The 17,522-nt window shown below is 38.7% G+C and overlaps 2 protein-coding genes and 1 long non-coding RNA gene across 3 annotated transcripts in view; all 3 read left to right on the top strand.

The window, feature by feature from the left end:
* LOC125299344 (neurogenic locus notch homolog protein 1-like) overlaps window positions 1-8,725 on the top strand; it is a 104,536-nt gene extending 95,811 nt beyond the window's left edge. Inside the window, exons 17-24 of the mRNA XM_048250586.1 lie at window positions 3,944-4,084; window positions 4,258-4,398; window positions 4,669-4,818; window positions 5,155-5,313; window positions 5,909-5,965; window positions 6,216-6,364; window positions 8,278-8,418; window positions 8,669-8,725. Of these exons, the coding sequence (XP_048106543.1) occupies window positions 3,944-4,084; window positions 4,258-4,398; window positions 4,669-4,818; window positions 5,155-5,313; window positions 5,909-5,965; window positions 6,216-6,364; window positions 8,278-8,418; window positions 8,669-8,725 (995 nt within the window). The remainder of the gene's footprint in view (window positions 1-3,943; window positions 4,085-4,257; window positions 4,399-4,668; window positions 4,819-5,154; window positions 5,314-5,908; window positions 5,966-6,215; window positions 6,365-8,277; window positions 8,419-8,668) is intronic.
* Window positions 8,726-14,415: 5,690 nt separating this feature from the next.
* On the top strand, window positions 14,416-17,428 carry LOC125299137. The gene is made up of 5 exons (XR_007194325.1): window positions 14,416-14,451; window positions 15,404-15,544; window positions 15,704-15,844; window positions 16,051-16,191; window positions 17,280-17,428. It is a non-coding gene; the product is annotated as an uncharacterized LOC125299137 (long non-coding RNA).
* Window positions 17,429-17,432: 4 nt separating this feature from the next.
* The window catches only part of LOC125299134 (adhesion G protein-coupled receptor F4-like), a 30,199-nt gene continuing 30,109 nt past the window's right edge, over window positions 17,433-17,522 (top strand). Inside the window, exon 1 of the mRNA XM_048250275.1 lies at window positions 17,433-17,465. The gene's annotated coding sequence lies outside the window, so the exon portion shown is untranslated. The remainder of the gene's footprint in view (window positions 17,466-17,522) is intronic.

The raw sequence follows: 17,522 nt of genomic DNA, 5'->3' as shown, positions 1-17,522 counted from the left end.
CATGCCACACTATCCACAGCTGTGGTAGCGGGGGGTAGAAGGATTACTGTTAGCGTAGGATTTAGGCCTATTTAAAATTTTTCAACAGAAGGCCTGCCTCAAATACAGGCTTGCCCAAAAAAAGGCCTGTGGTTTGCGCAGCCTACAATAAGTAAGTCTTAGTGATGTAACGATTTGATAGCGACACACGCAGATGTCCAATCAAAAGGTTTATTAGCTGAGAACGTGAGCAGGGACTCAGACCCAGATCACAATACACAAAAGGGCAGGTCAAGTTTGTTTACACAAATGCTACACATACAGGGGGAGGACTCAGCCCCCACACAAAAAAGGATCACACACAAGGGAGAACTAAAAGGGAAACATGTTACAATTATAAGCTACTGGATGCTTTGCTCATTACACTCAAAACTAAGGAGAAACACAGACATAAACCCCAAATGTTCACCCCGTACATATCCCAGCATGCCCTAATTTGTTGGGAGTTCCGTTTAATGGGCTGCGTTTAATCACTAGCATGGGAATCTTGTCGCCGACGTTACAGTGAGTTAGGAATCCTCTAGACTGCTTTTCAGCTGTCTCAGAGGTGGAAAGTTGCGTTCGTTAGGGGCAGGGCCGGATTAACAATGCATAGACCCTTGGGAACAAATGTCTGATGGCCCCCCTGCCCCCCAGCCAACGTGAATCGGGCGGTCAGTTAATAGGCCTATATCGTGAAGATTTGTATTGCCATTTAAGGCACGAGCGCATCTGTGAGGCCAAGCCTCACCAAGTACCCTGTTTGTTTACAACTAACACTACATTTAATTAAACCGTTTATAGGCTATGCCGAAAGAGTTTCAACATTTTGAATATCAGTGTCGGGTGAAATAAGGAAATGTCTTATGGCTGAAAGCTGCTTGGGATCCCCCGTCAAGCAATAACCATACAAAAAGTTACATAATGCGTGTCACTGACATAATGCACAAATAATATAGCCTAGATATTCCAATATATTCTAATACATGTGTTTATTTTAGAGGGGATATACGTCATTTTTGAGCAATTTAGATTTTTCTGTAGGCTACGCCAATCGTCTATTAACACCTTCCACCTAACCCCGGTGAGTGGGGGTCGCTATAATGCGTGTGAAATAGCACCATTGAGTAGCCTATGCGAAATAGCCTTAAAATCGTTCCGGTGTTGTGTGCCTTCTGGTTTCTCCACCTACTGGTTTCCTTGCGCGTGCATGCGCTGCAGCAGTTGTCAGACATTCACAAACAAGTTGTTTTAGGCGGTTTGAAGTCGCTTTTCATACGCCATGAGCGCTCGGCTACATTACAGCCACTCAGACAAAAGACATGTAAAAAATATATGTATTGAAAACTAGCATTAAACTGGATTCGATCCCGCAAAAGCAACATACGCGTGACTCTCTCCATCCTAAATCCCTACTCTTTGAACCAACTAATATGTTACGCGAATCAATTAACTATTGTAGTCTACCATTAATTAATATCGTAGGCAACACCAAGGTAACATGTTGTCCAGGCTATCTGAAACAAGGGGTTGCCTCTTATTTACAACAACTGGTTACCTTGGGCTGCTACAGTCGTCAGTGCACTGTGCACAGTAGGCCTATGCTAGTCTTTGTGGTTGATCAACTAAAAATAAAAGATGTATTTGGTGATGACGTTATTGTAGGCCTAGTAAACCTAAATTCTGAGAAATTAAATGGTAATGAAACAATCTACATAAGCGCACCAGACCGCGATGTCTTCAAGGGTTGAATGAAGGGAGTTTGCAAAAATTAGTGTATTTTTCAAGTCAATAAACATTCTTAATTTTCGAATGTCTTTGTCAGGGAACATCTGACTTTTAAAAACCATAGGCCTGGTAGTCGCTCAGACAAGGAGTTATAAGATAAAGGCAATACCATTTGTGTCACCTAATGCAGTTCAGTGAATTAGCAAGATACCATCAGAAGGCAACAATTATAAAGCACAGTCTTGTCTGGGCTAGCTCTCTCCCCGCTTTCATTAAGCTGTCTGCGTGTTGTAGGCTAGATTTGCGTGAGTTACTTTTGTTGAGTGTTTAGCTGTGTCACAAAACAATACGCTTTGTCAGACTACTTTTAAAATGATATTCAGGGCTATATACATTTTAAACATTCGGGGCTGAAGACCCGACAAAGCCTTGCGTTAATTCTTCAGGTGGGAAGTGTCAGGAATTTTCATACGAGAGACGCTCTCATTGGTGGTTAGTATATGAAGTAGGGAATTGACAGCAACATATCCAATCACATTATGAGAGATGCTGAATTTAACATAAACTGCGATGTTTGATTTTAAATGAATGTAAATTTAGCCGGGACTGTAAGCTGGCACACGTGGGTGCTCGATGTTTTCAGTGGGTGCCCGAGAGATGGAGCACCCACGGTCTCGGCGCCTATGACAAGCGTATCTTGCGGTTGCATCCATTACAAACAAACATGCAATGTGAACGTCTGGGATTGGGGAGAGCACTAAATGCTCTTCTGAATAAGCACAAAGTCAAGCCTTTAAATGAAAAACACTCTTTAATAATCAAAGAAATAAACGCTAATGAAGTAAACTTGTGACCATCAAAAATAGTTCGCCTGTAACTCCGTGATAACAGGACATAACAGGAAGGCATTTGGCTGAGCAACGGAGGTTAATATGCTCTATATTTTGTCCAAATGATGTCTGTCTATCATCGTTGCTTTTCGGAGAAAACCAGAATGTTTAATTTGTCCTCGCGTTTCTTCTCACGGCTGCAAACGGGATTCACTCGCTGTTAACCAAATATGTCTTTATTAGGGCAGGGCAGGCATATTTCTGGCTATTAAATTATTAACCAGTCTGCTAAAGTCTGTAGTGAAGTCTGTGTGGGGTTTTCCAGCTCCATTTCTTTTGACGAGACACCCTGCTCACTTGAGACCTCTGCCGGTTGTTGCAGCGTCGTTGCAGCGTCACTGGAAAAATACAAATTAATGCCACGTGATGCCGCGTGATCCCGCGCGCGGACCGCGAGGGAAGCTGGCCCAGTCGAAGAACTGCCCACTGTAAAGCCTCTCTGGGACTATTACTATGTCCCATACTCAATAAATTCAGTATTTTTGTCCAAATAAATTAGAGGTTATTTTTTCTTTATAGATATAAATTAATGTCTTTGATGCATGTGGTCTAAATTCCACCTGCTCCAACTCAGTTGGCAGCTACAGTTGCGCTTGCTGGAGAGGATACGCTCCAACAAACTCGTCTCCGCCTATTAGCAGCAGCAACCCCTGCATACAGTGCTGGCCAAAAGTATTGGCACCCATGCTAAAGTTGACTGAAAAGAGGAATATAAAATCATCTTTTGGAAATTGATCTTAATGCCTTAAGTGAAAAATGAGGAAATATCTAACCTTTAAGGACACCAATTTTCTTAGTGAATGAATAATGTATCATAAATAAATAAATGTTCAGGGGTCATAAGTATTGGCACCCCTATGTTACCCTTCACTCATTGAGCTCAATGCAAATCAAACCAGCTAATAGGCTAACTGAAATAACACCATGCCAATCTCTAGGTATGGTGAAGGGTATGTGATGTGGGGCTATTTTAATTCCAAAGGCCAAGGTAACTTTATCAGGATGCACAGTATTCTGGATCCATTAAATAACTGGCCTTTAAAAATAAAAATCTGCCTGTCTCTATGGGAATTTAACATAGGGGTGGCAATACTTACAGTATGACCCCTGTATTTTAAGGAAGAACATTTATTTATTTATGATACATTATTCATTTATATTCCTCTTTTCAGTCAACTTAAGCATGGGTGCCAATACTTTTGACCATCACTGTACTCTCTCTTTTGCACCACAGTTATGAATTCCAAATGTTTCTTTATTCGTTCTTATGTCCTTTAAGATGAGTTTCTATGTTACTTTCCTTATAGACATCAATGAATGTGACTCTGATCCATGTGGTCAAAATTCCACCTGCTTCAACACGATCGGCAGCTACAACTGCTCTTGCTGGAGCGGATACACTCCGACAAATACATCTCTGGCCATTAGTTCTAGCAATCCATGCATCGGTATGTAGGTTTTTCTTTTTTTATGATTTCTTTCCTTTTAAAAAGTAGGTAATTTGAGCATGTACTATGTTCATAGTCTCTTTTGAAATAATTTTCATATATAGGCAGATTATTCTCTCAATCAATTCTGCATGTTATTTTCTCTAAATAAATTAGAATTTTTTCTCTTATAGATGTAAATGAATGTGACTTTGATGCATGTGGTCTAAACTCCACCTGCTCCAACTCGGTTGGCAGCTACAGTTGCTCTTGCTGGAGAGGATACAGACCAACAAACTCGTCTCTGCCTATTAGCAGCAGCAACCCCTGCATAGGTGTGTTCCCCACTTTGTAAAATGTCCTCATTTCACCTGTATTGATGTACTCTTTCAAATTGTAGTGATCTTTGCCGATGCTTTGACTTTCCACATGCATTTAAGGCATTTTTTTGTGGCGCTCCACTTGAGAGTTTTCTAAGATAAACATAATTATTCTGTAAAGAAGCAAGGAAGTATTTTAGTTCCAAACACAATGCATGCAGTGTATTGCTATTATTTCTTTTTTGACAATGACACAGTTGTATTTTGCATTACGGACTGTTACAGGTCCTGTTCAACTGTACAAGTACAGGGTTGAGATTGAGATGGAAACAGTAGATGCTGACCAACTGAAGATGGAGTTGTCTGAACTTGACCTTCCTCTCCCACTCGCAACAACTGAACAAGTTGAGATCACTGACATCAATGTCACAACAGGTGAGAATAACATCTCATTGAAAAAAGAAAAAGTAAAGATGAATTGATTTGCATTTCATTGACTTGAAATAAGCGTATTCAATTATAGACTGATCATTTCTTTGTCAGTGGGCAAACTTAGAAAATCAGTGAGGGATCAAATAATTATTTCCTCCACTGTATATATGTAGTTTAATGTGTTTCATTAATTGACATTTTGGTCCTCTGAAACGCTCAAGAAAGCCTCATGAATGTGTGCTCACCGTATACGTATATAAATGATAAAATCAAGGGACAGTTAGTCACACTGCTTTGCATCCATAACATAAGAGTAACTGATTGTCCATCATCCATCAGTGTGTTACTCAAACACGAGTGGATATCGGTGTGTCTGTGAGGAGCAGTATGCCTGGCCCCATGACAACTGTATCACTTATGGAGCCTGTGATGAGTTCAGCGAAGGCACCTGTGGATGTCTTAATGGTTTACCGACAAATGGGCCGTTCTGCCAGAGAGGTTGGTTCACATCCCATTTCATTCAACTGAACTGTTGCACAGGGTATGCAAAGCCATGAGAGATTGAATTAAATTTAAATTTGAGTATGACAGTAAAACTAGACATGAGCTGGGCAAATAAACAGCCTCACTTTGAAAATGAAACAAAAGTGGTGTTGAGCCCATCCAATTAGCCTGTGTGTCCAGGTCAGAAGATTTCATATATTTTCAACACAATATCTATGAATTGTTTGTTTCTAACTTAGTTTCCCAATTTGTTGTCCTTGTTTTTTCACTGTTGATAGATGTAAACGAATGTGACTTTGATCCATGTGGTCTAAAATCCAACTGTGCAAACACCATTGGCAGCTACAACTGTTCTTGCTGGAGAGGATACACCCCAACAAACACATCTTTACCCATTAACACCAGCAATCCATGCATAGGTGTGCAGGTTTTTCTTTTTATGATTTCTTTCCTTTTAAAAAGTAGGTAATTTGAGCATGTACTATGTTCATAGTCTCTTTTGAAATAATTTTCATATATAGGCAGATTATTCTCTCAATCAATTCTGCATGTTATTTTCTCTAAATAAATTAGAATTTTTCTCTTATAGATGTAAATGAATGTGACTTTGATGCATGTGGTCTAAACTCCACCTGCTCCAACTTCGGTTGGCAGCTACAGTTGTCTTGCTGGAGAGGATACAGACCAACAAACTCTCGTCTCTGCCTATTAGCAGCAGCAACCCCTGCATAGGTATTTTGTGCTTTTGCTTTCCACTTGAGAGTTTTCTAAGATAAACATAATTATTCTGTAAAGAAGCAAGGAAGTATTTTAGTTCCAAACACAATGCATGCAGTGTATTGCTATTATTTTTTTGACAATGACACAGTTGTATTTTGCATTCTGGACTGTTACAGGTCCTGTTCAACTGTACAAATACAGGGTTGAGATTGAGATGGAAACAGTAGATGCTGACCAACTGAAGATGGAGTTGTCTGAACTTGACCTTCCTCTCCCACTCAAACAACTGAACAAGTTGAGATCACTGACATCAATGTCACAACAGGTGAGAATAACATCTCATTGAAAAAGAAAAGTAAAGATGAATTGATTTGCATTTCATTGACTTGAAATAAGCGTATTCAATTATAGACTGATCATTTCTTTGTCAGTGGGCAAACTTAGAAAATCAGTGAGGGATCAAATAATTATTTCCTCCACTGTATATATGTAGTTTAATGTGTTTCATTAATTGACATTTTGGTCCTCTGGAACGCTCAAGAAAGCCTCATGAATGTGTGCTCACCGTGATAATGATATAAATGATAAAATCAAGGACAGTTAGTCACACTGCTTTGCATCCATAACATAAGAGTAACTGATTGTCCATCATCCATCAGTGTGTTACTCAAACACGAGTGGATATCGGGTGTGTCTGTGAGGAGCAGTATGCCTGGCCCCATGACAACTGTATCACTTATGGAGCCTGTGATGAGTTCAGCAGAAGGCACCTGTGGATGTCTTAATGGTTTACCGACAAATGGGCCGTTCTGCCAGAGAGGTTGGTTCACATCCCATTTCATTCAACTGAACTGTTGCACAGGGTATGCAAAGCCATGAGAGATTGAATTAAATTTAAATTTGAGTATGACAGTAAAACTAGACATGAGCTGGGCAAATAAACAGCCTCACTTTGAAAATGAAACAAAAGTGGTGTTGAGCCCATCCAATTAGCCTGTGTGTCCAGGTCAGAAGATTTCATATATTTTCAACACAATATCTATGAATTGTTTGTTTCTAACTTAGTTTCCCAATTTGTTGTCCTTGTTTTTTTCACTGTTGATAGATGTAAACGAATGCGACTTTGATCCATGTGGTCTAAACTCCAACTGTGCAAACACCATTGGCAGCTACAACTGTTCTTGCTGGAGAGGATACACCCCAACAAACACATCTTTACCCATTAACACCAGCAATCCATGCATAGGTGTGCAGGTTTTTATATTAAAATACTATGGTTGTCTAACTGCATCAAGGGAGATAATTTCCTCCTAAGCTATGAAGGAGGAACACGTCTTGTAATGTAACATATCCTTCTCAACGACCAGCAATTTATTTTCTGCAGCGTGCCACCACGACACCACAATGAAAAGTCTAGTATTTCAGAATTTTGGGGGAATCTCCTACAGCATTCTGTTGACCCTGACACTATGACGACATGTGGCATGAGCGATAGGTTACTCAATCTTGTAATGTGGCCAATCTCCCACCAAGGCGTGACAAGAATTTGGTTTTATGATCGCCCTAGTCTGGCATGGTCAATCCTAAAAGGGCATTGTGGAAGACCTAAAGGTTGTGTAATCTGAACCAGCTATAAGCAGTTCCCAATGCAAATGTTCCATATTTTCTTTTTTGTCGGGGGGGGCATTTTGTGTCATGTACATGTTTATGTAATTGTGTCCCATCCATTAAATGCAATCCATATACACAGTTCCTTCTAAAGTAATCTTAAAACAGTCCTCACCTCACATGCATGTAGATTATTTTCCAATAGTCACTTCTGTGTTTTAGAGTTTATTAACTTTATAGTATTTTTCTCTTTCAGATTTTAAGCAATGTGACACAGATCCATGTGGTCAAAATTCCACCTGCTCCAACACGGTTGGCAGCTACAACTGTTCTTGCTGGAGAGGATACACCCCGACAAACACATCTCTGCCAATTACTTCTACCAACCCATGCATAGGTGCATTACGGTAGGTTTTTCCTAAAACTTTCTTTTGTGAATCTTTTTTGTTTTGAATGAAAATGTTTCTTCAGAAATGCCTGCAATCTCTCAAATCTGTCCAGTTTTATTAAGAGTGTTCTGCACTCATGTTGTCTTCAAGTCGTTTTAAATGTGAAGTTATGAATTCCAAATGTTCTTTTATTAGTTCTCATGTCCTTTAAAGATGAGTTTCTATGTTACTTTCCTTATAGACATCAATGAATGTGACTCTGATCCATGTGGTCAAAATTCCACCTGCTCAAACACAATCGGCAGCTACAACTGCTCTTGCTGGAGCGGATACACTCCGACAAATACATCTCTGGCCATTAGTTCTAGCAATCCTTGCATCGGTATGTAGGTTTTTCCTAAGACTTTTTTTGTGATTTCTTTCCTTTTGAAAAGTAGGTAATTTGAGCATGTACCATGTTCATAGTCTCTTTTGAAATAATTTTCATATATAGGCAGATTATTCACTCAATCAATTCTGCATGTTATTTTCTCCAAATAAATTAGAGGGGGTTTTTTTTCTCTTATAGATATAAATGAATGTGACTTTGATGCATGTGGTCCAAACTCCACCTGCTCCAACTCTGTTGGCAGCTACAGTTGCGCTTGCTGGAGAGGATACAGACCAACAAACTCGTCTCTGCCTATTAGCAGCAGCAACCCCTGCATAGGTGTGTTCCTCACTCTGTATAATGTCCTCATTTCACTTGTATTCTTAGTGGTGTTTAAAGAATTAGTTTGAGGTAAACACAACCTACTGTAGGGTGTATTGATGGTTAATAACGAGTTTGAAGTTTCATTTGGTAGCCAAATTATATTAATCTGAGGAGTTTGGAGATAGACCCGTTGTGATGGAAGACATGGAGCCACGTCAAATAGCTTTCTTCAAACCACTGGCCAGGCTCACAATAGCCTTATACTCTACTTCAGTGGTAGTAATGGAGAGAATCCCTACAGACAAATTGAAGTAGAAGCTATAGTAAACTTTGAAAGTGTACAAAGATGTTTTTAGTAAGGCCTGTAAATTAAGTCAGTGTAATTACATTCCTTCGTGTTCCTGTAGCTTCAAATCAGTGGCGCGTTCAACTTCTAGCAGCTGCACATATATAGCTGAGCGTGATGCATGTTTACAATGCAAACATCATGCGTTCAGACAAATCTGATCATTGTGCGCAATGGTGCAAGAAGTTGAGCGTGACCCACTGATTTGAAGCTACCATTTTGAACCTTATCAGTGGTTTGAAAATAGTGATTCATTTTTTGTTTTAACATGACTCTATGCCCACTGCTAATGCAAACAATGGTCTAGCTTAAAACTGCTCAGATAAATGCAATTTTACTCCCAAATTAAGGTTTGAATTAAATATCATTCATAAATAGACTCTAGGTTGTTTTTACGCCAACCCAGTTATTTAAGAAATAATGACTTAAGGAGATGGGTCTCCTAGTCATCGCAAAAATCATAGACTGTGACTAGTCTGTGATTTACACATTCTTGCATTTTCTGTAGATGTGAGAGGATGTAAGATTGCAGTCTTTCATAAATCTTTTCAAAATCTTCTGATGTATGTGTAGCATAAGTTTCCTAAATCTTTTGCCCTTTTTTCCCACTGTTGATAGATATAAATGAATGTGACTTTGATCCATGTGGTCCAAACTCTACCTGTGCCAACACCATTGGTAGCTACAACTGCTCTTGCTGGAGAGGATACACCCCAATACACACATCTTTGCCCATTAACACCAGCAATCCATGCATAGGTATCTAGCTCTTTATTTTGATTTCATTAACTACTTTTTTGAGCATGTGCAATATTCATAGTCCCTCTTAAAAGTGTTCTTGTAAATAGGAGGATTATTTACTGAATATATTCAGTATTTTTCCTCCAAATAAATTATTATTATTTTTTTCTTATAGATATAAATGAATGTGACTTTGATCCATGTGGTCTAAACTCCAACTGTGCAAACACCATTGGCAGCTACAACTGTTCTTGCTGGAGAGGATACACCCCAACAAACACATCTTTACCCATTAACACCAGCAATCCATGCATAGGTGTGCAGGTTTTTATATTAAAATACTATGGTTGTCTAACTGCATCAAGGGAGATAATTTCCTCCTAAGCTATGAAGGAGGAACACGTCTTGTAATGTAACATATCCTTCTCAACGACCAGCAATTTATTTTCTGCAGCGTGCCACCACGACACCACAATGAAAAGTCTAGTATTTCAGAATTTTGGGGGAATCTCCTACAGCATTCTGTTGACCCTGACACTATGACGACATGTGGCATGAACGATAGGTTACTCAATCTTGTAATGTGGCCAATCTCCCGACCAAGACGTGACAAGAATTTGGTTTTATGATCGCCTAGTCTGGCATGGTCAATCCTAAAAGGGCATTGTGGAAGACCTAAAGGTTGTGTAATCTGAACCAGCTATAAGCAGTTCCCAATGCAAATGTTCCATATTTTCTTTTTTGTCGGGGGGGGCATTTTGTGTCATGTACATGTTTATGTAATTGTGTCCCATCCATTAAATGCAATCCATATACACAGTTCCTTCTAAAGTAATCTTAAAACAGTCCTCACCTCACATGCATGTAGATTATTTTCCAATAGTCACTTCTGTGTTTTAGAGTTTATTAACTTTATAGTATTTTTCTCTTTCAGATTTTAACGAATGTGACACAGATCCATGTGGTCAAAATTCCACCTGCTCCAACACGGTTGGCAGCTACAACTGTTCTTGCTGGAGAGGATACACCCCGACAAACACATCTCTGCCAATTACTTCTACCAACCCATGCATAGGTAATGTACAGTAGGTTTTTCCTAAAACTTTCTTTTGTGAATCTTTTTTTTTGTTTGAATGAAAATGTCTCTTCAGAAATGCCTGCAATCTCTCAAATCTGTCCAGTTTTATTAAGAGTGTTCTGCACTCATGTTGTCTTCCAAGTCGTTTTAAATGTGAAGTTATGAATTCCAAATGTTCTTTTATTCGTTCTCATGTCCTTTAAGATGAGTTTCTATGTTACTTTCCTTATAGACATCAATGAATGTGACTCTGATCCATGTGGTCAAAATTCCACCTGCTCAAACACAATCGGGCAGCTACAACTGCTCTTGCTGGAGGCGGATACACTCCGACAAATACATCTCTGGCCATTAGTTCTAGCAATCCTTGCATCGGTATGTAGGTTTTTCCTAAGACTTTTTTTGTGATTTCTTTCCTTTTGAAAAGTAGGTAATTTGAGCATGTACCATGTTCATAGTCTCTTTTGAAATAATTTTCATATATAGGCAGATTATTCACTCAATCAATTCTGCATGTTATTTTCTCCAAATAAATTAGAGGGGTTTTTTTTTCTCTTATAGATATAAATGAATGTGACTTTGATGCATGTGGTCCAAACTCCACCTGCTCCAACTCTGTTGGCAGCTACAGTTGCGCTTGCTGGAGAGGATACAGACCAACAAACTCGTCTCTGCCTATTAGCAGCAGCAACCCCTGCATAGGTGTGTTCCTCACTCTGTATAATGTCCTCATTTCACTTGTATTCTTAGTGGTGTTTAAAGAATTAGTTTGAGGTAAACACAACCTACTGTAGGGTGTATTGATGGTTAATAACGAGTTTGAAGTTTCATTTGGTAGCCAAATTATATTAATCTGAGGAGTTTGGAGATAGACCGTTGTGATGGAAGACATGGAGCCACGTCAAATAGCTTTCTTCAAACCACTGGCCAGGCTCACAATAGCCTTATACTCTACTTCAGTGGTAGTAATGGAGAGAATCCCTACAGACAAATTGAAGTAGAAGCTATAGTAAACTTTGAAAGTGTACAAAGATGTTTTTAGTAAGGCCTGTAAATTAAGTCAGTGTAATTACATTCCTTCGTGTTCCTGTAGCTTCAAATCAGTGAGCGCGTTCAACTTCTAGCAGCGCTGCACATATATAGCTGAACGTGATGCATGTTTACAATGCAAACATGCGCCACGTTCAGACAAATCTGATCATTGTGCGCAATGGTGCAAGAAGTTGAACGTGACCCACTGATTTGAAGCTACCATTTTGAACCTTATCAGTGGTTTGAAAATAGTGATTCATTTTTTGTTTTAACATGACTCTATGCCCACTGCTAATGCAAACAATGGTCTAGCTTAAAACTGCTCAGATAAATGCAATTTTACTCCCAAATTAAGGTTTGAATTAAATATCATTCATAAATAGACTCTAGGTTGTTTTTACGCCAACCCAGTTATTTAAGAAATAATGACTTAAGGAGATGGGTCTCCTAGTCATCGCAAAATCATAGACTGTGACTAGTCTGTGATTTACACATTCTTGCATTTTCTGTAGATGTGAGAGGATGTAAGATTGCAGTCTTTCATAAATCTTTTCAAAATCTTCTGATGTATGTGTAGCATAAGTTTCCTAAATCTTTTGCCCTTTTTTCCCACTGTTGATAGATATAAATGAATGTGACTTTGATCCATGTGGTCCAAACTCTACCTGTGCCAACACCATTGGTAGCTACAACTGCTCTTGCTGGAGAGGATACACCCCAATACACACATCTTTGCCCATTAACACCAGCAATCCATGCATAGGTATCTAGCTCTTTATTTTGATTTCATTAACTACTTTTTTGAGCATGTGCAATATTCATAGTCCCTCTTAAAAGTGTTCTTGTAAATAGGAGGATTATTTACTGAATATATTCAGTATTTTTCCTCCAAATAAATTATTATTATTTTTTTTTCTTATAGATATAAATGAATGTGACTTTGATCCATGTGGTCTAAACTCCAACTGTGCAAACACCATTGGCAGCTACAACTGTTCTTGCTGGAGAGGATACACCCCAACAAACACATCTTTACCCATTAACACCAGCAATCCATGCATAGGTGTGCAGGTTTTTATATTAAAATACTATGGTTGTCTAACTGCATCAAGGGAGATAATTTCCTCCTAAGCTATGAAGGAGGAACACGTCTTGTAATGTAACATATCCTTCTCAACGACCAGCAATTTATTTTCTGCAGCGTGCCACCACGACACCACAATGAAAAGTCTAGTATTTCAGAATTTTGGGGGAATCTCCTACAGCATTCTGTTGACCCTGACACTATGACGACATGTGGCATGAACGATAGGTTACTCAATCTTGTAATGTGGCCAATCTCCCGACCAAGACGTGACAAGAATTTGGTTTTATGATCGCCTAGTCTGGCATGGTCAATCCTAAAAGGGCATTGTGGAAGACCTAAAGGTTGTGTAATCTGAACCAGCTATAAGCAGTTCCCAATGCAAATGTTCCATATTTTCTTTTTTTTTTTGGGGGCATTTTTGTGTCATGTACATGTTTATGTAATTGTGTCCCATCCATTAAATGCAATCCATATACACAGTTCCTTCTAAAGTAATCTTAAAACAGTCCTCACCTCACATGCATGTAGATTATTTTCCAATAGTCACTTCTGTGTTTTAGAGTTTATTAACTTTATAGTATTTTTCTCTTTCAGATTTTAACGAATGTGACACAGATCCATGTGGTCAAAATTCCACCTGCTCCAACACGGTTGGCAGCTACAACTGTTCTTGCTGGAGAGGATACACCCCGACAAACACATCTCTGCCAATTACTTCTACCAACCCATGCATAGGTACGTACAGTAGGTTTTTCCTAAAACTTTCTTTTGTGAATCTTTTTTTGTTTTGAATGAAAATGTCTCTTCAGAAATGCCTGCAATCTCTCAAATCTGTCCAGTTTTATTAAGAGTGTTCTGCACTCATGTTGTCTTCCAAGTCGTTTTAAATGTGAAGTTATGAATTCCAAATGTTCTTTTATTCGTTCTCATGTCCTTTAAGATGAGTTTCTATGTTACTTTCCTTATAGACATCAATGAATGTGACTCTGATCCATGTGGTCAAAATTCCACCTGCTCAAACACAATCGGCAGCTACAACTGCTCTTGCTGGAGCGGATACACTCCGACAAATACATCTCTGGCCATTAGTTCTAGCAATCCTTGCATCGGTATGTAGGTTTTTCCTAAGACTTTTTTTGTGATTTCTTTCCTTTTGAAAAGTAGGTAATTTGAGCATGTACCATGTTCATAGTCTCTTTTGAAATAATTTTCATATATAGGCAGATTATTCACTCAATCAATTCTGCATGTTATTTTCTCCAAATAAATTAGAGGGGTTTTTTTTTCTCTTATAGATATAAATGAATGTGACTTTGATGCATGTGGTCCAAACTCCACCTGCTCCAACTCTGTTGGCAGCTACAGTTGCGCTTGCTGGAGAGGATACAGACCAACAAACTTCGTCTCTGCCTATTAGCAGCAGCAACCCCTGCATAGGTGTGTTCCTCACTCTGTATAATGTCCTCATTTCACTTGTATTCTTAGTGGTGTTTAAAGAATTAGTTTGAGGTAAACACAACCTACTGTAGGGTGTATTGATGGTTAATAACGAGTTTGAAGTTTCATTTGGTAGCCAAATTATATTAATCTGAGGAGTTTGGAGATAGACCGTTGTGATGGAAGACATGGAGCCACGTCAAATAGCTTTCTTCAAACCACTGGCCAGGCTCACAATAGCCTTATACTCTACTTCAGTGGTAGTAATGGAGAGAATCCCTACAGACAAATTGAAGTAGAAGCTATAGTAAACTTTGAAAGTGTACAAAGATGTTTTTAGTAAGGCCTGTAAATTAAGTCAGTGTAATTACATTCCTTCGTGTTCCTGTAGCTTCAAATCAGTGAGCGCGTTCAACTTCTAGCAGCGCTGCACATATATAGCTGAACGTGATGCATGTTTACAATGCAAACATGCGCCACGTTCAGACAAATCTGATCATTGTGCGCAATGGTGCAAGAAGTTGAACGTGACCCACTGATTTGAAGCTACCATTTTGAACCTTATCAGTGGTTTGAAAATAGTGATTCATTTTTTGTTTTAACATGACTCTATGCCCACTGCTAATGCAAACAATGGTCTAGCTTAAAACTGCTCAGATAAATGCAATTTTACTCCCAAATTAAGGTTTGAATTAAATATCATTCATAAATAGACTCTAGGTTGTTTTTACGCCAACCCAGTTATTTAAGAAATAATGACTTAAGGAGATGGGTCTCCTAGTCATCGCAAAATCATAGACTGTGACTAGTCTGTGATTTACACATTCTTGCATTTTCTGTAGATGTGAGAGGATGTAAGATTGCAGTCTTTCATAAATCTTTTCAAAATCTTCTGATGTATGTGTAGCATAAGTTTCCTAAATCTTTTGCCCTTTTTTCCCACTGTTGATAGATATAAATGAATGTGACTTTGATCCATGTGGTCCAAACTCTACCTGTGCCAACACCATTGGTAGCTACAACTGCTCTTGCTGGAGAGGATACACCCCAATACACACATCTTTGCCCATTAACACCAGCAATCCATGCATAGGTATCTAGCTCTTTATTTTGATTTCATTAACTACTTTTTTGAGCATGTGCAATATTCATAGTCCCTCTTAAAAGTGTTCTCGTATATAGGAGGATTATTTACTGAATATATTCAGTATTTTTCCTCCAAATAAATTATTATTATTTTTTTTTCTTATAGATATAAATGAATGTGACTTTGATCCATGTGGTCCAAACTCTACCTGCTCCAACACAATTGGCAGCTACAACTGCTCTTGCTCAGGAGGATACACTCCAACAAACTCATCTCTGCTCATTAACACCAGCAATCCATGCATAGGTCTCTAGCTCTTTATTTTGATTTCATTGTGTAGCTAGTTTTTTGCCTTGTGCTTGTTTTTGTGTGTAAAAACTCTCTGGGGCTATTAGCAGGTAGCATAGTCATAATCCCTCTGAAGAGTTCTTGTATATAAGAGGATTATTTACTAAATTAATTCAGTATTTATTTATTTATTCAAATAAATTAGAGGTTATTTTTTCTTCTAGACATTAATGAATGTGACTTTGATCGATGTGGTCCAAACTCCAATTGCTCCAACATCATTGGCAGCTACAACTGCTCTTGCTGGAGAGGATACGCTCCAACAAACTCGTCTCTGCCTATTAGCAGCAGCAACCCCTGCATGGGTGTGTTCTTCACTCTGTATAATGTCCTATATTCTTAGTGATGTTTAAGCAATAAAGGCCAAGGGAGAGTTGGGTTGGTATAGGATATACCCTCATCTGTGTTTGGCAGTAGGCACAAGGTCAAAGAAAGTTACCGTTGCATTTGGGATTACCATCCCTTATAGATCCTGCAGCACTGTACACATTTGAGTTTGATATTGGGATGAGAGAATAGATGCTGACCAACTAAAGATGGAGTTGTCTGAAATTGACGCTCCCACTTGCAACAAGTGAACACATTGAAATCACTGATCACTTTTTTTCTGACCATTGTTGATTTGTTTTTTCGGTTGTTTATTGAATATTATTGTATTATATTTTAATAAGCATACAGTAACAATAATTTAAGCATGACAGCACTTTGCAGTTTTTTTACAGATGAAAATGACAGGCCTAACAGTAGACATAACAGCTGCTTTGAGTTAAGGCTATGTTTAGCCTGATTGAATAACTTCATGATAGAGCTGACAAATGGTATGACTTTCCAAAAGCAGTCTCTGGTATAACCGACATCATGCTCTATCAGGCTGTACCTGGAGTGGCTAGAGTAGAATGCATTTCACTTGTGGTACTCTGAAACTGTCCCTGCTACCTGCTAACCTAGCAGTTGGAATTTTAACTTGTTTCGATTCGGTACCATGCAGTCGGACTTGTTGTTCGAGTTATTCAAAGGTATATGTTATAGTACAGTTAGGGTAGGGTAGACAGTCCAAAATGAAAGTGAGGGACTGCACTCACTAGTGCCCGTAGCAAGACACCTGCCAAGTTTGAAATTAATCGAACAAACAGTTTGAGAGATACGTGAATAACACAGACAGACAAATGTTTCTGTCATTAATAGACAGAAGGCAGATACATTTCTATCTGAAGACGTTCTGTCTATTTACAGAGGGAAATTCTAAATACTGTTGAATCTGTAGTGATCAACCACCTATATGGATGAAAAAGCTTGGGATAGAATTGTTGCTATACATGTACTGGTTACTGGAGTGCATATAAAATACAAAATATACAAAAGCAGTGGATGATTATTTTTCTTCTTCTTTCAGTCATAACAACCCCTTTTCCAACACCACCACCTACATCAACATCACCACAACCAACGACACAAATATCAGAAACAACACCATTATCTCTGACAACAACAAAAGTAACAGAACCAACACCAACTACCACAACAACACCACCACCAACAACAACAACACCACCACCACCACCACCACCACCACCAACAGGTATGTGAGGGAGGAGAAGATATATTGAATGTTTTGACAAAACAATTTTCTACTATA

This window comes from Alosa alosa, chromosome 8 (assembly GCF_017589495.1).
Source record: "Alosa alosa isolate M-15738 ecotype Scorff River chromosome 8, AALO_Geno_1.1, whole genome shotgun sequence".
In the NCBI taxonomy this organism is placed as follows: domain Eukaryota; kingdom Metazoa; phylum Chordata; class Actinopteri; order Clupeiformes; family Clupeidae; genus Alosa; species Alosa alosa.
The sequence above is the reverse complement of the archived record's forward strand: the minus strand, read 5'-3'. Positions and strand labels throughout refer to the sequence as shown.